Source organism: Gambusia affinis, linkage group LG19, assembly GCF_019740435.1.
Source record: "Gambusia affinis linkage group LG19, SWU_Gaff_1.0, whole genome shotgun sequence".
NCBI lineage: Eukaryota > Metazoa > Chordata > Actinopteri > Cyprinodontiformes > Poeciliidae > Gambusia > Gambusia affinis.
The window spans coordinates 4,714,353-4,740,788 of NC_057886.1; the positions used below are offsets into that span (position 1 = coordinate 4,714,353).

Below are 26,436 nucleotides of genomic sequence, written 5' to 3' on the forward strand. Positions count from 1 at the left end.
GATTTTCATTTTTGTTAAGATAGCTTATTTATTCATTTTTGTTATTTTCTTTAGTGCTATCTTTTATTAGAAATAAATAAGAGTATCGTTTACTTTAAACACAACTCAGAAAATCAGTCGAATGAAACTTTCGCGTGTGAATTTGCCACTCACAACATGGCCGACATGCTCCCCAGAAGCAGTTACTGCGCCCTCTGCTGGCTACATCAGCTGCAGCTCACCGGAAACGGTGTGGTTTTACTCGTAACATGCTTGTTGTCGCAGCTCCAGTGGCTCGTTTTCCTTAATGTCTGTAACCCACCGTCATTGAAAACATGCCGGGCAGGTCGGAACTGAAAATTAACTCGCAGTTCGCGCAGAAATACGAGAAGTACCGACAGAAAGAGGAGTTGCAGAAGCGTAAGTGTGCTATTAGTGGCTAACTGTGATGCTAACTACCCAACGTGGATCAGAAAGTACCGTTAGCGTTAAGTTGTCATGTCCTCTGGGCAGGAGTTGATGGATGATGTGACGTGTGTGTGTGTGTGTGTGTGTGTTTTCTGTGCACATATGCAGTGAAGGACCGATTCGGAGACCAAGCCGATGACAGCGACTCCTCTGAATCTAGCTCTGACGACAGTGAAGTGGTTAGCATCTGTGGCTAAAATGCCCACGTTTAATGTTTCCCAAGCGTCCTCCTGTATTGTTTTAGTCGTTTCCCTGGTTGTTCTACTCACCCATTAATAGAAATCAAGTGTGCTGAAGCAGGGAAACTTCTAAAACACAGATACCTGGTTTGTACCTGTTCCTCACAGGAGCTGGATCCTGCTTTAGATAGGGATTTTTACAGAACTCTGTCCCTGCTGAAGAAGAAGGACCCGAAAATCTACGAGAAAGATGCCAGGTTCTACTCGGAAGGTGATTTAAAAGCGTAAAGCTTCACTCGGGCTCGGTCATCTTGCACAGTCTGCTTAGTTGACCGGTATTTTGCTTTCAGACGCATCCCAGAAAGAGGACGGTCCGTCAACATCCAAACAAGCCAAAGTGAAACCCATGTACCTGAAGGACTACGAGCGGAAAGTCATCCTGGAAAAAGAAGGGTGAGTGCAGATGTTTGGCGCCCCTGCGAAGGTTTCTAAAAAGCATCAAAACGAACAACAAAAAAGTCATTTTTAACAAACTCAGTGGCGCCACAGTAGGGTTGGACGATAATGTTTTATTACGATATTTTGTTATTAAAATTGTGATGACGATAAAAGTGACGATAAGAACTTTTTATTTCTGTAACTGCGTGTAGCAGCAATTGTCGCCCCACAAAAGACAAATACTGCTCTTGGGAAAAAAAAATCCCATTTGTAAATCATTTCTTTATGACGCCAGATGAATAAAGAAGAGTTATTTATGTCAGTGAACTGCAGACAGTAATTGTGTTTAATTATATTTTCAAATGTATCGATATGTATTGATGCCTTCATTGAGCAAACAGTGGAGATAAAGGTAAAACTAACAATATTGACAGGTTTGTTTTTAATCAATTGAAATTTATTATGATGATAAATAAAAATTCTTATAAGAAGTTAATCAAGATAAATGATAAACGATGAGATACATGTACAGTTTTTTTAGCTTTGTGTTCATTAAAGGAATGCTATGGTATTGTATTTTGACAACAAAGGTTTGTTTTCCTATTTAAAATGAAAATGTAATTATTTTCATCTTTTTACTGTATTTCTAATGTTGCATAAAAAGGGGTTGAATGAAAAATCTGCAGAATGTGCCAGTTTGTTTTATCCAAACAATCAGCAATAGTTCTCTGATTTGGTGGACTTTTCAAAAAAACTTAAAATTGGTCGTTTAATTCTATCACCAGTCTTTAGCAGATTGGTGATAGAATTATGGATTTTATAGAATTAAAAGTGGAAATACTACTTCATATCAGGCAGTAACAATCTTTTACAAAAATGTCTTCCCGCAGCAAATATGAAGATGACGACGACAGCGATGAGGAGGAAGCAGCCAAAAGAAGAGAGGTGTGCAAACTTTTTCAGATGAATGATTGTGATTTTATTTATTTTTTTATTTTTTTATTGGGAAAATGACTGTTTGCTGAGTCGCCGTTGTCTCCCTGTAACAGAGGGCAGCCTCGCCGAGCTACATCCAGGAGCAGAAGGAGCTCAGAGAGAGGTGAGGTCAGACGGTCGTTAAGCGATTGCGTCCGGACGCCAGCTGACAGAAACCCAAACGTCCCTGCAGCTTCCGGAAGTTTGTCGAGGACAGCGACGAGGAGGAGGAGGAGGAGGAAGGCGAAGCCTCCAAGCTGCTCACCAGAAGGATGAAAACGCAGGAGGAGAAGGTCAGCAAACGGCCGCAGCTCGTCTTTTTCAGCAGCGGCTCGACGAAACAAACACTTCCCGCGTGTGTGCTTTCAGGATAAAGAGGAGGCGGATTATGTGGACTGGCTCAAAGGTCAGGCTGAGCTGGACGGTCCGGAGGAGGTGAAGGACATGGTGAGTTCCCAAAGTTACATCACAATCCAGGAATTCTAGAAGTTATATTGATAGTGGCACAATAACACAAGAACACATTCTCGAAGACCAACAGACTTCAAAATTCGATAAACATTTAACTCTGGAACTGGAAGACATTTTAAATATCCAAAGTAAATAAACAGAACAACAGAAACGGCAAATAAAATGAGTCATGAAGGCTCTGTAAACAACATTTTCCTTCAGGGCAGCTGGACACCGAAACACCAGGCTGAAGGATGCAGTTTTTGGTAGAAAGAATAAATCATGAAAATGGAAAATACTGAGTTTATGATGCATCAGGCGATCATCTGATTTATTGCTTATTGTGGCATTCCTGGATGCACATTTTGTCTCTTCTTATAGCGATATTTGACGTTTTACAGAAAAATCAGCTGAAATCTAGATTCTTTTTCAACACTGAGACTGCTACAGGTATTAATATTGGATTATTACATCTCTATTGGAAATAAGACTTTTCTTTCCCCCGCCCCTCGTTGTGACAGAAATACCTGCGAGAATACTGGAACGACCCGCAGCTGGACGACAAGGAGCGATTCCTCCGGGATTACGTGCTCAACAAGGGCTACCTGGACGAGGAGGAGGACCACGACCAACGGTGTGCAGCCAGTGAGCTTGGCATCCGTCTTTAGACGTTCACAATAACCACTTTTAAATCCTCCGAATCCGTTCAGGATCCCGACGTACGACGAGCTGGTCCAGGAGGACGTGGACGACTCCGAGGAGGAGGGCGAGAGTTTCCTGGAGCGCCAGGAGGACTTCGAGCGCAGCTACAACTTCCGCTTCGAAGAGCCCGGCGCCCTGCAGATCAAGACCTACCCCCGAAACATCGCCACGTCCGTCCGCGCCAAAGACGACCGCAGGAAGCAGAAGAGGGAGGAGGTGAAGGAGAGGAAACTGAAGGTACGTAGGGCAGTAAAAATAAAAGAAACACCCCGCTAATGCTAACACATTAGCTCACGAAGCGGCCGCGTGATTCCAGGAGAAGGAGCAGAAGCGGGAGCAGCTGAAGCAGCTGAAGAACCTGAAGAGGAAGGAGATCATGGACAAGCTGCAGCAGCTGCAGGAGCTGACCGGCAACGAGCAGCTGGCCTTCAGTCAGGCCGACCTGGACGGAGACTTCGACCCCAACCAGCACGACCGGCTGATGCAGGTCAGGACAGGAACCCTGTTTGACTTTAGTGAATCAAGGAATTAACAAAGTTACACACAAGGAAAGGAAAAACAGAGACGTACACTTGCACGTTGAGAGGAGTGAGTAGAAGATAAACTTATTTTATTTACACCCACCTATCAATAATGAAGTCGGTTTTTAACATTCGTTCATAGTTGACATTTCCTATAATCATATCTGATAAGATGCAGTCATATTCATAGAAGCATCGCTGCATTGCTTCCTTTCTTCAGCTATCAAACATTGGTATGTCAGGATTAGGGCTTCAGGTAAAATCTGCCTAAAGATTTGTTTTTTTCTCAAAGAAATTACAAATGACACATTTTTAAAATGCTGCTTTTATTTTAATTTTCCCTTCCGCAATTTGTAAGATGGTCTACTGACAAAACAATTAAACAAGAATTTTAATTTAATTGCGAGAATGTGGTCATTATTTTCCATGAAGAATGTCTCAAAATTAGAAGTTGTTTTCAATAAGAAAAAAAATCGTGGATAACTTTATTTTATGTGTGCGAGTTCTCAGAATATTACTACTTCATTCTCCTAATATTGCTAATTTATTCTAGTTTTATTTTGACATTATATTTGGATCATTTTTTTAAATTTTTTTCCCTCCAGGGGGTCTTTTTGTGGGCTCTAGTGTCCCTTATATGACAGTAGGCTGACAGGAAAGGGGGGATGACATGCTGCAAATGTCATTTGGGTCCGGGAATCGAACCCGCGTCGAGAACTCAAGGCCTCCAGATGTGGGTTGCGCTATTCCCTACTCCACCACAGCACGCCCCGTATTTGTATCATTTTGACTAATTTTGGAATCTTATTTTTATGAAAAAAGGAAAACAAATGTTAGGTTTACAGTTATGTCTCGTCATAGTCGACCTGAACTCAAGAATTTAGTGTCCAAATAAATAGAAGCCGTAAAACAAAATGGCCGCCTAAGGTGGGGGGCAAAAAACAAATCCTGATTTTTTTCCAAAAATGAATTCTTCAAAACAATTGTATTAATTGATAAAATTATTTAATCGCCCAGCCCTCGTCAAGATGCATCAATTTCTGCAGTCATCGTGTTTTTCCTTTCTTACCATCCTTTAAAATATATCCTGCCATAACTAACATCCATAATGCCAACTTGGCAACTAGGTCACTGTATCGGTTATAAGAAGTCAATATCGGCAAAAATTGGACTCGGATCGGCCAGAAAACCGCAATCGGTGCTCTGCTAGCGTTCAATTAAAATAATGTTTAACTTGACAGTCAAGACTTTCGATCTCTGAAGTGCTGTTTTTCTGTTCAAAATAAGCTTCTATATGTAACTGCAACGTTGTGTGTTTGCAGAAATTCTTTGGAGACGAGTACTACGGACAAGAGGAAGAGGAGAAGCCCCAGTTTGACGATGAAGGAAACGAGATGGATGGTGAGCTGCTGGCCTTTATTTTTTAATTTATGTGTTTATGTCAGATGCTGTGGTCCTTCCGCTTCATTTGAAGTTTCTTCTGCGTCTTCAGAACACTGGAACTGGGACACCTGGACAGGAGAGGGACATGAAGAGGGACACGACGAAGAGGAGTACAGCGCCTCTGGACCGCACTGCGACGACGAAGACTTCATCGTGAGCCAACCTTGTTTTGCCCAAAGCAGTTTGAATTGTATTTTGTCTTAGCTTTGCTTAGAGAAGCAGTCATTCTGTTCATGCAGATGGATGCAGACTACGACCCGAGCCAGCACACCGCCTCCAAGAAGAAGAAAAAGGAGAAGAAGAAGCTGAAGAAGGACGATCTGCCACAGATGGGCAAGAAGAAGAAGAAGAAGTCTCACTTTGCTGAGGTCATCACCAGAACCAAGCCGGTGTTTGACCCCCGTAAGTGTCGGGAAGCGTCCCGAACCCGGCCGTTGCCCGGGCGACTGCCTCGCCTGACGCCGTCCGTCTCGTTTCAGAGGAGAAAACCTTCGAGCAGTACCTGGACGAGTACTACAAGCTGGACTACGAGGACATCATCGACGACCTTCCGTGCCGCTTTCGCTACAGGCAGGTGGTGCCCAACGACTTCGGCCTGACCACGGACGAGGTGAGGCTCTTCCTCTTGGGAGCCCATGAACTCTACACATCTGCATCTCTGCGATCAACAAAAAAACGCAAGAGAACCAACTATTTGGCTAAAACGATTATCTCTTGTAGAAATGAATAAAAGCTATAAAAGTAGAATAAAAAAAAAAAAACGTATGTATAATTGACGAAAAGTGTTGGTTTGAACTTCCTCCTTTGGAAACAAAAAACACCTCAATTAGAAAATGAACAAGTGGACAGAACAACACCAGCTGGTTCTGGTTCCCAGCTCTGCGATGATGAGATCTGTGTAGACTGATCTGGTATTGCCTCCGTCTGGGGAATCGCTCTGACCAGGGAATGATCTCACACCAATCTTCTCTCTGAGCAGATGAAACTGCCACAAATATGACCTCCTCTACCCGCTATGCTTGTGTCTAAATTCTTACGATTTTCTCTCAGATCTTGAGTGCCAACGACCAAGAGCTGAACCAGTGGTGCTCACTGAGGAGGACGTGCATGTTCAGGTACCGACTCTGAGATGTTCCCCTCCTGGTCCTCTGAGGTCGCTGAGTTTCAGTAACAGCTGCCCTTGCCTTTTAAGGTCTGAAAGAGAGGAAATGAGTGACCTGAAGAACTATAAAGCGAAGGCCCAGAACGTGAGAAAGAAGAAAGAAGTCCTGAGCTCTGTGTATTCTGAGTGAGTAGAAATACTGTGGTTTGAACCAATTTACGGTTAGTGGTGGATTAATGGTTTATTGCAGGGGTGTCAAACTGCAGTCCTCAAGGGCCGCTGTCCTGCAACTTTTAGATGTGCCTCTGCTGCACCACACCTGAATAGAATTAGGTCATTAGCAAGGCTGTGGAGAACTGGTCTACAGAAGGAGGAGGTAATTAAGTCATTTCATTCCAGTGTTTTGTACCTGTGGCACATCTAAAACCTGCAGGACACCGGCCCTTGAGGACTGGAGCTTGACACCCCTGGTTTATTGGATTCAAATTAGTTCCAATCTATTAACAACTTCCGCTTAGACTTTCTTTTAGTGTTGTAGTTTCTCCGCCATCCAGTAGAGGGCGCCGCTGGTCATCCTTAAGCGGAGCTATCTCAGACTGAATCAAAGATGGCGGAGATATTCTAGAAGCGGGTAGAGAAACGGTCCAGAGTCCGTGTCGGATTCAGAATGCACCTTTTGCGGTTCTGTTCGGAAATATTAACACTCGACAAACTTATTAACGTTATATAATTTGCCATTTATTAAAGTTATCACCTTTGTACCGCTCATGACGAGCTGCAGTGTCACAAACTACTGATGTGCCACGACGGCGAGGATAATAATACGACAGAAAAGCGAAGGGTATAATAGAAAAATTATAACTTGATGCGGATAAAAACATGACTCCAATAAGCAAGTTTAATGTTTTTTTTAAAGACTGTTTTGAGTTAATGCGCTTTGTGGAGCGATGTTTTAATGTTCCTTGAGGTGAAACCAGAGAGGTTGCTTCTGCATATACATCTCTCTGGTCATGTTGAGTTAACATTTTTGATTGTTTTCATTGTTTACTTTTCAATTCAATAGCCTAAAAGGTTACTGTTTTATTTTTATAAATGTGTCTTAAGTTTAATATTGTGATAAAACCACAAATTTATGTTTGTTAAATCAGAATACAGATGACAAAAACTGTTAAAGAAATTTAGTCCTCTTTGTTATGGAAAGATGGTCGGCCCTCTTGATATGAGGCAAAACTCAAGTTTTTAAGAAAATGGCCACTTTTCAACAAATTGTTTGTCGATCGATATGATCAATCAATTGATGGCTTGCAGCCCTGCTAGTGGGTGATTGATTTCTATCTGATCCTGATCTGCAGGGAGGATAAAGAAACTCTGGAGGTGAAGGGCAAGCTGGGGAAGAAGCGGCGAGATCGTCTGAGCAACGCAGAGAAGCAGAGCGAAGAAGCAAACGAGGCAGTTCAGGCTCTGAGCGAGGCTGTGGACAGCACAGAGGAAGGGGACGAGATCCTAATACCCAAGAAGAAGAAGCAGAAGAGCAAACTAGAAGAACAGGCGCAAGATACGGCTGAGCAGGTGGCAGATGAACAAAATGGAGGGGAGAATAGGACTGAAAGACCAGTATGGGCCAAGAAGCCCCGGCGGTCAGGAGGACGACTCAAGTCAGGAATCAAGGGGGTGAAGATAGGCGGCCGGGAGTTCAGCAGACACAGGCTGAAGGCGTACGGGCTGAACCCACGGAGACTGTACTTCAGACAGCTGGGCCGACACAAACGGAAAGAGCAGGAGAAGAAGCTGAAGAAGAACCAAGAGGGATAGAAACTTCCCACTGGACTTCACTGTACAATCTGGTTTTATACTCCAGAGTAGAAATGAAAGATGTCGTCAGAAACATTAAATGATCCTAAAGGAACTGAGTTTTTTGACATTTTCCATAAAGATTTTGGATGTAAACTATGCTGTGTTTAACATGGTTTGAGATTTGTTAAATTAAAAAGTGTAATTGTCCTTTCGCCTGACAGAAAATGTAAAAGACCAAAAACCTTTGTTGTGTCGCTTTCATTAAATTTGACTCAAAGTAGCTTCTGAAGTTCCTGGTATTTTATGACTTGTGTTAAATTTATGATTTATTTTTCCCCTGCTTATTTAATTAGAAAATCTCTTGGTAATGTTCAAATGTTTTTTTTTTTTTTACTTTGTGGTTTCAATTCTGACTGTGGGCATAACAAATATAGAATTGAAATATCTTGGGAGGTTTGTTGTAATAAAGAGCAAAAAAAAATATAAAGGATATACAGCATAGACAAAATGTACACTTCTGTGAGGTTACTGAACAAAGTTAGAGTTGAAGTTCATAATGTTAACCAATTGAGATTTAAATTGTTTTCTAAGAAAGTTGATTAAAAAAAATCTTTAAACTTCTACAGAAAACTCAAGTAGATGTTCTTGTTTGATCATAAATCACAGTTCTTCAAATTCTTATTACTGTAGATTTATAACTTATAAAACTTATTTAGAAATTTTAGCTGCGTCTGGTTAAAATTTGGAACATGATCAAAATCGTTGTCCTAAATATGTAACCACAGCCAGGACCGAAATTGTTTTCCAAGAAATCAAGCTGTTCCATGTGCTCACCTCTGCAGTTGGACTGCAGGGGGCGGTAGACTGCGCCACGTCTCCCAAACCACCAAAGAAGAAGAAAATAACAGGCGCGCGCGGAAGTCTGAATTTGAACAGAGGAAAACAGAGAAGGTAGGTTGTTTTCTGTTTGTGACCAAATTACAAACCGCTTTATGTACAGCAGAGTTTAAATGCTTTATATTCTAAATGTCCGTCTTTGTGTCGCTAATGTTACGTTCAACGCAGCATGTATAAACGACGTAAAACAGGAAAGCTGTTTGTTGTCCGCGTCTCATGTATTTAGGTATTTAGGTAACAGAAGCTTTGCCCAAAAGTTATAGAACTAACTGAAATCGTCGTAATTTGACACAACTTTAGCTAGCTGCTATAGTGACGGGGATTTTCTTCGCCAACTACATTATATTTCAGGGTCTAACATAAATATATTATAAACATTTCTAACTCCGCTTCTCCAGAAATATCTAGTTCAGGCGATCCACAGGAATGTGTGTTTAGTACACCACCATTTGAAAACCTAAATATGTCTAATATGAGCTATTTGTGGTTATTTAAAACAGAAATATTATCTTAACTGTGCCGTGCATATGTTAATTTTATTTTTGTGTCATAGATTTGAGTAAAAATAAACAAACTTAGGTAAAATATAGTATTTCTTTTCCACTTTGGTCTTTGTAGACTTCTTAATAAATATAAACACAAGGTATTTATTATTCCATTTGCAATTCACTGCAAAACTACTGTCGTCCTTACAACGTCTCTCTGTGTGTGTGTGGTACTGGAGCATGACGGCTCTACCCTATTGACTTTCTTCCTACTTGGATGCATGAGGATGTGTTTGTCATTTACGGCGAACGCGGCGGTGCTCATTCTGTTCTTCTCCTTTCTTCTGTTTTCCAGCTGCCCACGATGTCTCTGAGCCACAAGTTCCAAGACTTGGAGGAGAATGGGGAGATGCTGGTGGCTTTCATCAACAGCAGTCAGCCCGAGAAACTGAGAGAAGTGAAAGTCGAACGCCAGGCTCTCGTTGACAAGCACCTAGAGACAAAGAAGACTGTGACACAGATTCTTAAAGGCAAGAAATCCGATGTTTGTTTTTGGGTGTTTTTTTTTTTTTTTTTTTTTTTTTTTTTTTCTACTTCTAGATGTAATTTAGCTTCAGGCGGTGAGTGTTGTCATTTCGAGCGTCTGCCGCTGTCCTTCTCAAGCAGACGTGGCAGAGATCGAGGAGCGCGCGGGTCAGAGGCTGCTGAACATGGAGGAGCAGAAGCAGCACAGGCAGAAGGAGCTGGAGGACTTGGAGGTGCAGCTGCAGCGGTGCACGGCCAAAAGCCAGATCACGGACTCAGAAATCCAGTACGCTTTCCGCGCCAACGCCGTTCTCTGCTCCGTCGATTTGGACTGTTCCCCGTTTGCATCCCTGACCGTCTCTCTCCAGGTTTCTGCAGACGGAGCTGGAGAGTGTGAGGAACACCGAGAGGGAACTGGAGACTCTGCAGAATGAGGTGGATGAAGACACCACCGAGGTCATCCCGTCTGCAGTGTGAGTTTCTGGGAATCGCCATAAATAAAATGACCTGAATCACTAGTTTTCACCGTTTCCTTGACTTGCACGTTTCTGTGTTGCACTCCAAGGTGAATCGACGTGCCGTGTTTTTATAAAGACAACATCGGCTGCGTTTCAGTCATCTTCACGTTCTGCTGGTGTTTTTTATTGCCTGTCTTTTAAAATTCAATGTTTTTATGTCGCAGTACACAATTCCTCAATGAATCGCATGAGACATTTAAAAGAGCTGTTTGATTTCCGTTGTGATGATGAACTTTTCTGAAGAGTAATTTGGTTCAGAGAGACGTAGCAATGCATATTAATTGTTGTTTGGAATGTCTTCAAGTTACAATATGGATTCTGTACAAATTAAAAGTTTTAGTCTTTAAGAAGGCGAACCTTCATTATTATGCCATTATAGCTATACAAGTTGAAAATGGGCTCAAAGCGACAATATTGTCGTTTATCGCAATGATTTCTGGGACGATTCGTCGTCCAGAAAAGATTTGCTCTCTTGCATTCCTTTCGGGGTTTTTTGATTTGTTTAGTTTTTTATTTTTACTCTAAGTCTTTCATTTCCAGGTACGTGGCTCAGGTGTACTACCTAATAACCAAAATCAAGTGGGAATACGACACGCAGCCCAACATTTTGAAAGGAGGTGAGAAACTATTTTTTTTCGACTTGCTTTCTTGCTTCAGTCAGACATGGCTGCTAATTTTGACTTCGTATATTTTAGTCAGAAACCAAACATAAAGAAAGTAAGCAACCCTAATCACAAAGTGTGAACTCAAAGTGATCATGTCAGTGGTGTCCAACGTGTGGCCAATGGGACATTTGGGGCCCTCCGCTCCCCCACAGGCGAGATAAACACTTTTTACCGAGTGTAATTTTCACTGTCAGATGAATAGTGTTTATAGTTGAAAAACTTCTATTTGCTAAATACCTCTATAGTGACAGAATCTGTCAGAGATTTATTTATTAATGTCTTCAAATTTTAATATTTTGGTTGTATTTCCTTTAACTCGAGTCAAACATTTTAGGATTCCTTCCTCAAGCTTCTCACTGCAATTGCTGGAGTTCTGACTCAAAATATTAAATAATAATCAGAAACGTATGTCTGTGTTGCAACAACCTAAACATGTTGACAGAGCGAATAAACTTTAAAATGAGTTGTGTCAATTTAATTTAGTCTTTTTTTTTATTGCAGTGCACTACGGCCCAGATCTGGCCACGCCCATCAACGTTGACACGTCTGTCCGCTCTCGAAGTGATATAAGCGATCAGCTGTGGGACTTTGTCAGCACCGAGTGGTAGACGAAGAACACGTGTTGTATATATTAGTATTATTTCTTTATTATTATATCTGTCTGTTGGTCTCCTTGTTGTTTTTCTTTATGTTGATCTGTTGTGTTAAATAAATAACTTACAACTTTGATTCTGTGCTTTCTGATTTGTCGCAGCGTCAGGGACTAAAGCAGCGCCTGCTGTGTGGGAGTTGGTCACTAGATGTCGCTATAGAGCTGCTTAAAGTTGAAGCGTGTTTCAACAAAGCCAGGAAGTGTCCTTTAGAGCAGATTTAAAGGAAACATTATTCAATTACTTATTTCTTATTTTTCTTTAGATCCACAAAAAGGTAAGAAACTTGAGCAGTGGTCCGATCAAACTGCTGTCATTGATTTTAATGACAGCAATTAAATCCAAACAATATTTCTGATATATACTTTTTAAAATGTCCTTGCTGAAATCTGCTTTCAAACGCCTCCTTATAACTGATCAAAAAACATTTGTATTCAGTTTAATTGAGCATTTTTGAGCAACTATAAAACCATTAAACAGATCAAATTTAACTGAAACAAAGATGGAGGAAATATGGCAAAACCAACAAACAGAAAAATGCGTCCAATCTTCCTTCTACTGTGAGATATAAATGTAAATAGAAAATCTGAAGATGATAATCAAGTACAGTGCATCAACTGATCATCAGCAAGTAAAAACACTTCAGTAGAAGCTGTTATGGCGGATGCAGATGTGGGTTAGCAACACAATACCAAAGTAGAAAGTGGCGTTAGAAAAGCAAAAGTTGGGCGTGCTGTGGTGGCGTAGGGATGCCGCGACCCACATTTGGAGGCCTTCAGTCCTCGACGCGGCCGTCGCGGGTTCGATTCCCGGACCCGGCCGACCTTTGCCGCATGTCTTCCCCAGTCCCCTCCCCTCTTTCCTGTCAGCCTACTTTTGAATAAGGGACACTAGAGCCCACAAAAGCCCCACTGATAGGGGATTAAAAACAAGAAAAGCAAAAGTTTCTGCCAATAAATCTGGGAATTGTAAAAATACACCTGAGCTAACACAGCTACGGCTTTTTGACATATTTGTTAAAACTGTCACCATATTTTGACAGTGCAATAATAGACAAATAATCTGGGGGGAAAATGTATCTCCCCCTCTTCTTCCTGTTGCCATCTGCAGAAAATGCATCGCTCCTGGTGAGAAACAACCAATCAGAGCCAGGAGGAGGGTCTTAGTGCTGTCAATCAACCTTGTGTAAGTGGTGCTAAATATGCTAATGGCGGAGAAACAACTTAGTGTTACAGGAAAACCATTTATCTACTGTCATCATTGGCCATGCTAACTAGCCTTAGCCTTGGAAGCTGTCTCCATTGTGGTGAACCAGCTGTAGCATAGATTTAGCGCGTTCATGAGGATGATTGACAGCGCTAAGGCCCTCCTCCTGGTTCTGATTGATTGTTTCTGGTTAGCATTGGGAGAAGGCAGAGGAATTGGTTTTTTCCCCACAGATTACCCGTCTCACATTATACTGTCTCCACATAGCAACATTTTTAACAAACGTGTATGACAAGAACATGTTCTTTATAAAAGTAACATACTGCACCATTTGATGAAGACTGGTGCATTTGAAAGGGTTTCCAGGTTAAAGGCCTCTTCTCGTTAAAACAGGATAGGATATTTGTCTTGTAAAGATCTTAATGAACCACACGCACTCCGACACACCAGAGGAACGCTTGGCAGTAATTTACAGCACAGACGGTGCAGAAAGACGAAAACATTGCATCAGCACTTTACAGTCGTCAAGCACGGTGGTGGTGGAGTGACGTGGGCTCACTTAGCAGCAAGGAAGCCTGCACAATCAAACAGAGGTAGAAGCGTGGTGACGACTGGGCAACGGCGCATAAACTAACAGCAGAGTGATCGAAGAAGTGATCAAAGTCCAGACCGCAGTCTGATTAAAATCCTGTAGATCTTTGGAGAGATTCGCAGAAACAAACGATGTGGTGTAGAAGATTCCTCCACAATGATGTGAGAGATAGAGTCAATCAGAAAATGACTATTTCTTTCCCCTGAAAGCCTGTTTTTAAGTCGTTGAATCATGGGCTGCGCTTAGTTTTCCTACACAAATCTATTCCTTTTTTTTTATTTGCTCACTATATCCGTCATTTGCTCCTCTGGGCTTAAACGTGCTTTTACTTGGAATGTTTGAAATCTATGTCATGAACCCTGAAGGTAACCAAAGGAAACCAGATCTTTCCTATTGTAGCCTAACTGTTTAGATATTAAGATATGATAGCAATGATTCAGCAGCTGCAGGTTTGTAAATTGGAGCAGGCCGCTCACGCTCAGACTGTCCTCCCTGTTGCCTCCCACACATGGTGCTGCGGCTTGCGTTGTTCACACTCAGACCCACTCGACGAGAACCGAATCTTTCCCCTTACATGAAAACGAGCGGTGGCTTTTTTTCTTTCTTTCTTTCTTCTTTTTCTGTATTCGACACCATGACGATAGTTTCAGAGAGAGCAGGATGTGGAGCCCCAATCGTGTAGGCACAGCGTCACACCTACCAGTGTGTGGTTTTCTTACCGTAAACTGAGCATCAGGCCCAATTCTGCTACTTCACTGGTAGCTCTGCCTGTTAGTGGCTTTAACACGTGGTTTGTCACTTCAGCTTGGCCCCCCGCTTGATATGGCTTGAAATGGCTTCGGCTTTTCTTTGATCGTTCTGCTCACACCGGAGTAGGTTTCGATTTTAATGAACCCTGAAGCTTGAAATATTGCAATAAAGCTCCTGTTTATTTCCATTTTATTTTAAGTGTGTACTTTCAAAAGCTCAAATTGCCTACAGTGGTCGTTGGGAGAAAAGCGGGGCACCCCTTGGGCATGTCCTCAATAATTGACTATTTGTCCATATATATTTTTGAACTGTGTGTTTTGTAAATTGTATGTATAGGCTGATTACTACATAATACTTTTTGCATTTCAGAAAAATTGCTAAAATAAATATTACTACTACTTCTAGCAACAAGATAAATAATTAAATTTAAAGTTCAAAAATGCTTTAATCATAAATAAAATTTTGTAACTCATATTACACAATTTTCTTGAGACATTTGTGGAGTCTGACGCCTGTGGACAGGAAGGACCTCCTGTAGCAGTCAGTACTGCAGCGTACAGGAAAAGACCTCTGTCCAAAGACACTGTTGTTGCCTAACAGTGTCATGTAGAGGATTTTCGGGGTTGGCCATAATTTTCAATAATACTCAACATAATATTAAATACTAATGTTTTGGTGGAATAAATAGAAATGTAATTGAAATAGTAATTACACTGACTTAGAATTTTTGCATTATGTTTGATGTTGTTAAACATACTATGAATAATAAATATAATTGCGATGTATCGTCCTTCCTTTAGTAAATATTCAAATCTGTTGCATTGTATGTTTATCCTGAAGAGAAAAACTAGTGTAAGATGGAAAACCAAAAAAAACAACAACGGAAACCTGCATGTAAAAATCATTCACATATGTTTATTCAGTGCACATATAAAATTGGCATAATTTAAGTAAGGCTTGTATAAAAGAACACACAACTCACAGAGGTTACACACATTTACAAAATATACTAACTATAGGTAATTAGAATTACATTGCATTTTTTTCACAATTAATCCCATCATGTCGGGTTACGGACATCTGAGATAAAGTTTCACTAAGAGAAAGAAAACGGTTCTCCTTACGCATCATTTCACAGAATAAAGACGAGCCTCCTCCGAAAAGAAACGACTTGTCTGTAAAGCCAAAACGTTCTGCTGCCACGTTCCCGTCTGCAAAAGCCAAAAAGGCGTCGCCAAGCCTCGGCTGTCAGCTTTTATTGCTGTAAGGCACTGGTCGTGTGTTGCTACATGTGTTGGTGGGACCTCCAAAGCTGAAAAGCCACCCAGCCCGGCCCCTCAGTCTGACGTCTTCGGAGCGTCTCCGGGGCCTCTGATGTCCCTGGCCTCGGCACTGACCAAAACTCACATGGCAGAGATTAAACGGTTTTGGCAGCCGCCACTTTTTGGGTGTGGATGCTCCGTGATCACGACAACGTGTCATTATACGCTACAAAGGCAGTGGGAGATAACTCCAAACCTAAATCTTGAGCTTGGGTTTTTCCCCCCTCATCAGATGCACATTACAGATGCCGTGAAACGTCAACACACAGGCTTGGCTTTCTTGTTTGTTTTTTCTTTCTTTCTTTTTTCTTTTTTTTGCAAGAACTTATCAGACCATTTGGGTTATCCCTCAGAACGGACTCGCTCTAATCACCACTGGCTTTGTTTAAAAGTCTTGGCAATGGTAATGCTAGGTTCTAAAAAAACAAGCTTTGAGCTACGACAAAGGCATGGGTATCTATAGAGAAGTGGTATAAATATAAATCCAACAAAACGGTTCTTTCTCCCAGCTTTACAAACACAGATCATTTAAAAGTAGAACCATTTCAAAGTGCAACACAGTTTTTCTCCTTCCAATGTTTGCTTAAATACGAGTCTTTAGCACAGATAGAAGCACATTTCAGTTCACATGCCTGCTCTCAGTTCTGAGTCAGAGTGTTATATCTTGGATATCCTTGGATAAATTGCTTTAATAGTTGAGGGAAGGTTCCCAGAAGACACAGTCGTCTCCAGACCCTCCAGTCTGTGAGACGCCGCGTCCGTCTTAGTGGTGCTGAAGTCCAGGAAGGCCAGGCCGAATTTCTTCATCTTCCCGTCTGCGTTCAGGAGGCAACGGCGGCAGAGCAGTTTCAGGATGGCCTTCCGCATGTCCTTGCTGGTCAGTGTGTAGATGATAGGGTTGAGAAGGGAGTTGAACACAGCGATGCCCAGGAAGTAATCTGCCTTGAAGAGCACCTTGCAGCCTTTGACCTCACAGCTGAAGTCCAGCAGGAACAGGATGAACAGGGGCGACCAACACGCAATGAACACCCCCAGGACTATGGTGACGGTTTTCAGGAGGGCTATGTACTTCTGCGACTTGCGGTAGAGACCCTTGCGCTGGGGAACCGTGGCGAGGCGCTGAGTGTTGGACTTCACTATGCGGAAGATCCGCACGTACAGCACCACAATGGACATGAGGATGGCACTGAAGACGGTGATGCAGAAGAGGATGTAGCTTTTGGCGTACAGCGGCAGGACGGTGGAGCACTTCTCCAGCTGGTTGATGCAGTTCCAGCCCAAGACCGGAAGGACGCCGAGGAACACTGACAGCACCCAGCTGGCTCCAATCAGAGCAAACATCCGCCCCTGCTTGTGACCCTGGTACGGCTTCATCCTCACCATGGTAACATGGCGCTCTATGGCGATGGCCAGCAGGCTGATGATGGAAGCGGCTAGCATTACAAACACACAGCCCTCCCTCAGAAAATACAGCAAGGGAGTCATGCTCAAAGTGCGGGGACCGGACGTCATGATGTTTATCATGTAGGTCAAACCTGCGAGCAGGTCTGACAGAGTCAAGTTGCCCAGTAAATAGTACATGGGGATGTGGAACTTCTTGTTCTTCCAGATGGCAATGAGCACCACAGCGTTCTCTGCAACAATAAGCAGGCAGACCAGCAGGAAAGCAATGGATTCCGGTTTGAGTCCGTCCGTGTACTTATTCCCGTTGGTCCCATTCAGCTTGCCTGTGTATTTGTAGTGTTCGATGAGGACTTGGTTGTTTTGGTACACGCTAAACATTCCTGCAATGGAAAGTGGGGAGGCTTGGGTAGAATCAGCGCTCAATGTTGGGGTTCCCCAGGAGTGGAAGACTCGTTTGTTTTTCTGCCTTTTTCTGGGTTGTGAAGTTAGATCCACAAAGTGTCAAAGAGTCCTGCGGTCAGGCATTCTTCCGTCTCTTGGTGCGTACGCCGGTGGAAAAAAAAGTGTTGCTTTGATGACAAGCTTTCTTGTGGTTTCAAAAGTTTCCTTCCAGAATCTTTTTGGTCGATATCTGGGACGCTGGGAGGCGATAACAGGAAGCCTGCATGACAAAAATAGAAAAAGATAATTTAGATGATATTGACAATGACAAAAAATAACCGGAAATATGACTTCTTAAATTTTACACACCACTGCTTGAGCTGGTGCAATGAATAAGCAAACTGGTGCCGCCCCGGGCCAGCAGGGGGCACGCAAGAGTACTGGGTATATCTTGCAGAATAATGAATTTAAAAATTTAACTTTTTAAATAAAGCATAAAAGACAGTAGTCTCAAAATTCTAATTTCTTAAAAACCTAAACATTATGTCTTTTTGGATTTGACATAAAGGAACATTTGGCATTCCTGCAGTCTTTCATAAGTGTAAAACATTTATGAATCGATCCTTAACTATAAAACTTTGACTACTTTAGAAAGTTAAAATTTCAATTTGCTCCAGAAATCAACTCTGCCAGAGTCAAATTTCTTGAACAAAACTAAAAGTGCAGGCTAAACGGGTGAATGATATTTTCTTTGCAGAGAACTCTGCATTGAAACTCTGGACTCACTAAGCACAAAGGTAAGAAAAATTACATATTCTCTAGAATAAAAAAAATAAAAAATGTAAATAGTGTGCTTTAATTCCTAATTCCATCCAGGGTACCATCTAATCTTGGACCGGTTCTGATGACTGACATTACTATTGAAGTGGAAAAAAGTACAAGTTTTATGTTAGAATTATTTTAAACAACTTACGAAAGGAAGCAAAAGGGAAAAGTTAATTTATTAAACATTCTCTTGGACATATGTTTGGGATTTGGAGGAGTGATTTTCCATCTTTGCATTGCTATAGTCTATATAAACAGATTGTTACAATACTAATCTAAATAAAGCAGCACAATTCTAAATAAATAAAGATTTATTCGTGCGCCTGTGCGTAATAACGCATCTATCCAAACAAGTTTTTTTTTTTCTTTAGAATTGAAAAATATTTTTTAGGGGGGTTTTTTGTGTCATGAAAACATTTTCAGCACTAATTGATTACGCTTTGTTAGTTACATTCCCTTAGAGTCTAAAGTACAACTTCAAAAAAGAAATTTCTTTATGTTATGGAAAGACTTTTAAACAACAGTGGTTCTATACACTATTCTCGCGTAAAAAGTTTAAAGAAATTAAAAACACTTAAAAAGTCGATTTTTTTACACTCACCGAGGACAAGGTTTCACTCCAAATATCCTCTGACAGACGTTTGCGAAAGCGGAGGACGCTGCGCTCCTCTTGTCTGTCGATCAGAGCGCACCATGCGAGTTAATGCGATGTGGGAACGGAGGAGGGCAGGACTGAACATGCGGAGGTTGGTTCAGTGTTTGCGCCTTTCAACGAGTTTTTCCTCCCTCCTTCTTCTTGACCCCCGCACTTTTCCTTTCTTCCTTCTTTTCCCCCCTCCCCTGAGGACAAATTGAAACTCGACGATGGATGAGAAAGAAAGTCGGAGCAGTGCGTTTAATCAGTTTAAACGTCATCGGGCTCGCAGGTTATTGTAGAAAAAAGCCGAGTGTATTTTGACTATTGCGTTGGTCTTGCTTCTAATGAGCGGTTATGTTTTCATGTTGCTCTTCAGGTTTACTGGATGACAGAGATATATATCTCCTTTCTTTGGAAAGGGAAATTGGCAACAGGATTATCTCAGAGCTAAAGCTGCACTGCTAAGAAGGAACTTCCAAGGGCATTAACTTTAAACCATTACAATTAAACATTTCACAGAAGCATTTATTTTGATAACATTCTTATTTAAACATTTCGATTAAAATAACAGCAAAACTCTCTTTAAATGTTTTGCCATTTTTAGAGCAACGTGACAATCAGTTTTTCTATTTGGTTCCCCAAACCGCCACTTCGTTTCAACTTTATTTAAACAAGGTCATATATATATATAACTTCTCAAAAAGAGCTTTGAATCTCTGGTGACATCTCAGAAAAGACATGAGGCAACATGTCAACGTTATTTTGAGTGCATTCATTTGTATTATATTTCTGTCATTTTCAAATGACTACAAATCTCATGTACTGAGAAAGCTGTACAGGAAAACATTGCAACAACAAAAAAATGTAGTGAAGTCTCACTATAGGGGGAAGACATAAAGGTTCTGAAACTAACTCGCATTCACACGGTTTGTTACTTTTATCACGTTATCAACCCGTACAGATGAGAAGCAGTATTGGATTTCTTTTTCCTCAGTGCGCTTAATAAAAAATGTTAATGTTGTAAAGTCGTGGAATGGAAGTACATACATCATTACACGGCTACATATGGTTATTGTAAGTGTATATTAACAATAATTAACAACTCAATAGTATCTTTAAATGAAAATGTCGCTTCAGTTAGCCGTTAGCTTTTATCCCACATAGTAGCTAGCGCCCAGCAGAGATTGTTTACATACATTATACTAGAAATATAATAATTTACGTACATGTGAGCTTTTGCGATAAAATTTGTGGTTGAAAACGGTATTGTGTTCGAACTAGAATTTAAGTTTGTGTCCAGCTTTAACTGCAGTTTAGCGCCTAAGGCTAAAGTGAAATTTGCTAGCGAGGTTAGCTTGTTAGCCCTGAGAAGCTAACCTCGCTGAAAACGGTCGTTGTACATGAACGGCTGAAATATATTTAAAAAACTTGTGAACTTTTTTTTGTGAAATTTTAGTTTTTGTTAAGCTCAATAATCAGAGTATTAATTATTGAAAATACATCATGCTATTCCGAAACACTGTTTATCTACCAAAATATGAAAATTGTTGTGGCACTTATATTGGTTGACTTCTTATAGCTTGTTTTATTTGCAGATCATTTGACAGTGGGGGAAAAAAACATATTTTGGAGTGGTGCAGCTGGGTCTGTTTAGCTGCTCAGAAAGCCCACATTTAAAAAAATAACTCCTCAGATTGACTTCATCTGTAATTATGCTTCGCTCACACATCAAAACTTAGTTTTTTGAGGGGAAACATAGTATTTATAGGGTTTGTTTTTTTGAAGATTTTCCCCCCAGGCATAATTCAAAGCATATTCTATGCCCTAATGTGCACTTGGTACATTATGTACAAATTAGAAATTTCCATGAAACCAAGAATCCAAAATATTTCAGCAGGATCATGAAGACCAAGAAACTTAACAGGAGAGTCTGAAATGAAGTAGGGCAGGGTTAGGGTTTGGGTTACATGATCCCCATATTAGTGTAATGTTCCACCAATTATTTACGACTTTTATGTGTAAAAACTTTGAAAATCCAATATATTACCACTTCCTAGTCATGACATCTAGAATACGTAGGATTTTGTGTTTGTACAATGTGAAAAACGTTCAGTGATGTTAATACTTGCAAACATATTCACATCTTCCCTCTGATTTTAATTGAACTTATGAGGCCACATAGTGGAGTTTTTAGACATTTATGCTCACATTCATGGGTACATTGTTTTCTTTCATTTTTTTTTCATAAATTTGACCCAGATTTCAAAGTAACTTCATTTTTATTTGAAGGTATGTTACTAAAAGGTATTCTTATTTACAAAAAAAGTGCAAAGTATTGCTTTTGATTAAGAACAAATACTTTTATGCCATTGCATGATTGTTAGTTTTCTGTCTCATCACACCTGAAAGTGAAAGCCCTTCACTTTCTGTCACTCGCCCCCTCACTACTAACTTTCAGTGGAACATTTACAATATTCAGTAAAGATACAAGCCTGTTGTGCTTATTCATGTGTTTTTTTATATAGTCTGTTTTCCACAGTAGAACAGTTTCCAGACTCTCTCTGTAAACACTGAGCATTTCCTGTCCACAGATCACCGAGTGTCTCTGCAGCTCAAGGTGCCGGGGAAACTGCGGCGGTCGGGAGTGGGTGAGTGATGGACTGGAGTGAGCTTTCATTTAAACAGGAAGCAGGCTCATTGTGCCTGGAAAGGAGAGGGATATCCTAGACAGAAAATACAGATGAAGTCACCGTTGGGGTCTGACACACACACACACAAACACACACACACACGGCACAGCCGGATTCTGACTACAGAGTGACGCGCGATAAACAATCAGTGTGAATATTTGGTAACTTAGTCACCTCCCCACCCTGTTTATCAGCATCTGTATAAAACGTTTTTATGTGGCTTTATGGTTGACACATTTGTGGTTAACACTACAGATTAAAATTTTTGCGAAGAAAGATTTTCACTTGAATATTTATTTTTTATTCTTCTAGGAGGTTTTTGTATCTCCAGCTCTTCCACGGTTTGTCTTTATTACCTCTATACATGATTTCTAGAAAGGGCCCCTCGATATTTTTCATGTAACAATTTCAGATCTTTCCAGACTCAACTTCCCTTGCATTCATCTTAATAAAATAAACACCAAAAATGTCTTTTAAATATTTTGGTGAAGGAAGGATGTATTGAAGAAGGACAGAAATTACAGAAGTAAAAAAGGCACAGAGGAATGCCCAACGCAGCTAAAAGAAAAAGTAAAGTTCAAATGGAGCAATAAAGGATTTAGATACTTGGGTGTAATTATCACACCTCAAATTTCACAATTATTCAAAGCATATTATGAATAGCTGAGGAAGGAAATTATAAAAGACCTAGAAAGATGGGAGATCCTACCTCTCACCCTTGGGGGGAGGATAGAAACAGTCAGAATGAATGTCTTGTCAAGACTACTGTTTGTATTCCAGTCACTCCCAGTTTCTATTCCCAACTCCTCTTTTATAGAGATGGATAAAAGAATATCAAGGTTTTTATGGCAAAATAAAAAGGCAAGAATTAAACTTACAATACTTCAGTCCTCAAAGAGTAATGGAGGGTTATGCTTACCTGATTTGAAGAACTACTTTTGGGCGGCTCAACTGAGAGCCATAGCTCTATGATTAGCAAAGGATCGAGAGACAATATGGGTAGATATGGAGCAAAGAGCCTGTCCAAATCTGTCCCTAGATGCACTGCCCTTTACAACAAAGATGGTTCAAAGAAATATCAAAATTCAAACTTACTGGATTAAGGAAGCAATTAATATTTGGTCAAGAATAAAAAAGACATTTGATTTTCCTGACTCTTTATCAAAAATAGCTAAGATTCCAGATTTGATCCCAGCTGCTATGGATACAGGGTTTGAGAGATGGACAAAAGGAGGACTGGTGTTTATAGCACAGCTTTTCAAAGGGTCAACAATCCAAAAGTTCTAAAAAAGTTTAGAAAGCCACTAGGAAGTATACATGAGGAAGGACACAAGTGCAATTACAAGGAAGGAAAGGACACAAGTAAGTATTCAAAAAAGAAAGAGAGAAAGAAAGAAGTATACAATGAAGGAGGGAAGACACAAGGAAGTATACAAGGAAAGAGTGAAGGACACAAGGAGCTACATGAGGAAGGACAGAAACATACCAGAAAGAATAGAGGGAAGAAAGGATGAAACAAAGGAGAATATAAACAAGAAAGCAAGGAAGGACAAATGGAAGAAGGGACACGATGTCCAGGCAGAAAATAAAGTACGCAGTCTGTAGCAAAGTTCCAGACTGGAGGAGAATGGAGTCCCACCCCACCTCTTGTTCCCCCAGGCCCAACCATCCCATCATCGGGTTGGACCACCTTTCTCCTCCCAGGGTCTCTCTGCTAAGAGGCAGCTAAGCTAATCCCCCACAGAGGCCCAGTGTGCTGCCTGTCTAGTTAGTTAACACACAAAGACATGACAGCAGGACTCTCAGCTCCGTCCCTCCTCCTTCCCTCAGGCTGCGTACTTTCAGAACAGAGTGACCAGTCTGGACCCACCCAGCCATCACATTCTGTTTTCAGTATGTTTTGTCCGATGTGCCGGGCTCTGGCTGGAAGATTTTTTTGTTTTTTTCTTCCCCTCTTCCTGTGACGTTAGCCGGCCTCGCAGAGAGGAAGTCGGTCAGCACTGCTTTTGTCCTGATAGCAGACTTGGGATTTGCTGCTGTTTTGACTTTTGCGTGTTTTTCTTGTGAGGCTTCTGCGTCTTAATAAAGCTTAACGGCTTTTTCTCGCAAGGCCCGCGGGCCTTTTCTGTTTCGCTTCAGAAATAACCCTTGCAGCACATTGTAGAGGTGTTATTTATCGCACAATAAAGCCTTTCTCATCTTGGTGCAGAAATCACACCTATTGTGAGATCTGTTTACGGTCGTATTTTAGACCACGTGGGGAGAGAACTCGCACCACTTACGACGAAATGACTGCTGATTAATTCTTGAAGCGAGTGTGGCTGAGAGATGAGATGATGGGAAAATTTGTTCTTAAGTCTGTCTTGTAAATGTGAAACTTAAGTCACTGCAGGGCAAATTCTGCAGTTCCAAAACCCACGTCCTGTAGAAAGACTTAACTAAAAAAATTAAATCAGTTCCAGACATATATAATCAAATTAACCCAGTTCTTACCCATACAACACATTCCTGTCCAAGCATTCTGCAAAAAAAAAAACAAAAGAAAAAAAAGTCAGGTACAACAAAAGAACAAAATGGCAAAGGGTGAAATGACTTGCAGCCATGTGGGATCAGTGGGAAGGAATCCACTGTGATTTGCAAAAAAAAAAAAAAGGTACAAAAGTTCAGGATTGGAGGGTCCCGCTTTCATATCGCTGCAACAGATTTATGGGAATCCCAGAAATAGCCAGCTTTTGTCGAAGTCCGTCTATTGCTGTCACGCTGTTTAACGTGCAGCTGTGCCGGGCAGCGACCTCGCTTTGAGCTCCTAATAAGGGGAAATGGGAAAAGCACATGGAAATGTTGGGCATGTTGTTTTTCCACTGGTTCCATGTTTCATGCACAAAATACCACCCAGTCTGAAGCCCCGTCTGCACGTTGGCATTCTGCTCTGAACGCCAGCAGGATGGAGACTAAAGACTTCAACTCTTGCACTTCTCATAAAACAATTATCTTGGCTATTTACCCCATTTTCTTCGCAAAATCCATGTGCATTCAATTAAAAATAAAAAACAGAGTAATTTACATACGGAACGTTCAGCGAAATGTGTAAATTCTTTCACCAGGGCAGACCATCTAATTATGTTTTCCTTTGGGGAACTCTTTTAAAAGTTTTTCTTTTGTGTTACTGCCAAGCACACCACTCGAAAAACTTTCTGCACAGTAATTTATACCCAAGAAGGGAATGTTTTGTGTTAGAAGTCAAGAGGTGAAACAAGATTAGTTGGTCAAAATGACTGCAGACCGCTCAGCTGGGAATTTACGGCACAAATAAACACAGGAAGAGACGGCCAATGGGGAGCATTTTGATTAGACGCAGCTGAACCGTATTTAAATGCAAGTTGTGTCTGTATGGAAACACAAACATCATTATTTCCTTTGCTGTGTCCTCAATCTGGAGCTGGCACTTTTACTCCATTATAGATTATGGATATTCGGGCATCACCTGTATGAACATGATTTGATCTCCAACTAAGCTATGCGTTTACGTGAAAAATTTTAAAACTTTGTGGCACAAGAGTGAAAATCATGCAAAAAAGTGAAAAAGAATTATTGGATGTTCGCAGAATATAGAAATTGTGCATTAACACCTGCAGTGTTTTGGTGTTTGAGGTGCTACTACTGTGTACTTTACATATTGTTTCATGAATGTTGCAGCAGTGACTTGATGGTAGCATTGTCTACTTTCATGAAGATTCACTCACATCGGTATGCCGAATGCTTGAATAAGTTCCAAATGCAAGTCTATCAATCTACTTTTTCATAAATGTCTACCATCACATCTTGAATCTTTTTTTTTTTTTTTACTTTTTCTTAGATTAAATATGGAGCCGTTTTATGGATTTTTGTAACATTTGCGATATGGATATGCAATAGCGATATGGAAAAGCTATCCTATATATCCTGCTAAGCTAATGCTGTGCTGCCATAATATTCTTAATGGCTGTATCATCTGTTTTTATAGCATATAACCATTAAATGCCAAAATTATTGACACATTTGGATTACAAATTTTTCTGACAGGTGTAATCTTAATGTTCTTAAATGTGGCTCAACCAGAGTCCAAAATGTAATCTGATAGATAATCTCTGGGAAGAGCTAAAGATTAGGGAGATGTCAGGGAGACCCTCCAACCTCAACGACTTGTAGCTCCTCACCACGGCCAAATCGACATAATCTTTGTTAAATTTCAAACTCTTTTTACCATATTGATACTTTTTAAGGAACACTTTAATTTCCTGTCAGACAGAAACATTTAATTAAATAAAGTGACATTGAAATTCAAATAGGCAAAGGAGTAAGAATATTATTTTGGGCATCACTCCCGTAACTTGAGTTTCTTGCAGAAAACTATTTGTATGAAGAAATGTTTAATGTTTCTGGTCTTCCTCAAACCAAAGCAGCCTTGTTTTTGCTTCATTTTTCCATATTTTTCAAGACATATCTTTCTTTCTCTCTCAGCATTCCTTCCTTTTAACATTTAACCTCTGACCTTTTTACCCATTTAGATTCCTGCATTCCCAGATAAACCCCAAAAAGTCAAACCGGGTCACCTTCTGATAAAGAAGCATTCTTTTCTAAAACTGTTTTTTTTCCTGCCATAGCAATAGTTCCTAATGCTGGACCTTTGGGGTTAGAAGCTTGAATCAAAGAAAGGTCAAACTTTTCCTCATTTCCAAAAAGTTTAATTTGTAAAGATTGACAAAATCCTTCTTTAAATGTCTTTTTTTTTTTAAAGTTCTCTAACTCTCTCACAGTAGTTCTTGAAGGACTGACATCATGCTTTGAAGTGTGTAATT

At 40.7% G+C, this 26,436-nt stretch overlaps 3 protein-coding genes and 1 non-coding gene across 4 annotated transcripts; 3 read left to right on the forward strand and 1 right to left on the reverse strand.

The window, feature by feature from the left end:
* Window positions 1-208: 208 nt before the first annotated feature.
* On the forward strand, window positions 209-8,331 carry kri1 (KRI1 homolog). Its single transcript, XM_044100494.1, has 18 exons — window positions 209-399; window positions 556-626; window positions 795-897; window positions 977-1,079; window positions 1,955-2,009; window positions 2,114-2,163; window positions 2,233-2,332; window positions 2,409-2,486; window positions 3,011-3,123; window positions 3,200-3,428; window positions 3,508-3,678; window positions 5,035-5,113; window positions 5,205-5,308; window positions 5,395-5,557; window positions 5,635-5,765; window positions 6,206-6,270; window positions 6,348-6,443; window positions 7,610-8,331. The coding sequence occupies exons 1-18, from the start codon at window positions 315-317 to the stop codon at window positions 8,067-8,069; spliced, it is 2,256 nt and encodes a 751-aa protein (XP_043956429.1). The 5' UTR covers window positions 209-314; the 3' UTR covers window positions 8,070-8,331.
* Window positions 6,035-6,134, forward strand: LOC122822653. The gene has a single exon (XR_006369185.1). It is a non-coding gene; the product is annotated as a Z30 small nucleolar RNA (small nucleolar RNA).
* Window positions 8,332-8,878: 547 nt separating the features above from the next.
* Window positions 8,879-11,870, forward strand: spc24 (SPC24 component of NDC80 kinetochore complex). Its single transcript, XM_044100495.1, has 6 exons — window positions 8,879-9,002; window positions 9,789-9,963; window positions 10,100-10,244; window positions 10,327-10,431; window positions 11,017-11,093; window positions 11,643-11,870. Exons 2-6 carry the CDS (start codon window positions 9,798-9,800, stop codon window positions 11,747-11,749), a joined length of 600 nt encoding a protein of 199 aa, XP_043956430.1. The 5' UTR covers window positions 8,879-9,002; window positions 9,789-9,797; the 3' UTR covers window positions 11,750-11,870.
* Window positions 11,871-15,234: 3,364 nt separating this feature from the next.
* Window positions 15,235-19,056, reverse strand: s1pr5a (sphingosine-1-phosphate receptor 5a). Its single transcript, XM_044100496.1, has 2 exons — window positions 18,873-19,056; window positions 15,235-17,726 (listed from the first exon to the last, which is right to left on the reverse strand). Exon 2 carries the CDS (start codon window positions 17,441-17,443, stop codon window positions 16,319-16,321), a length of 1,125 nt encoding a protein of 374 aa, XP_043956431.1. The 5' UTR covers window positions 17,444-17,726; window positions 18,873-19,056; the 3' UTR covers window positions 15,235-16,318.
* Between the last annotated feature and the right edge of the window lie 7,380 nt (window positions 19,057-26,436).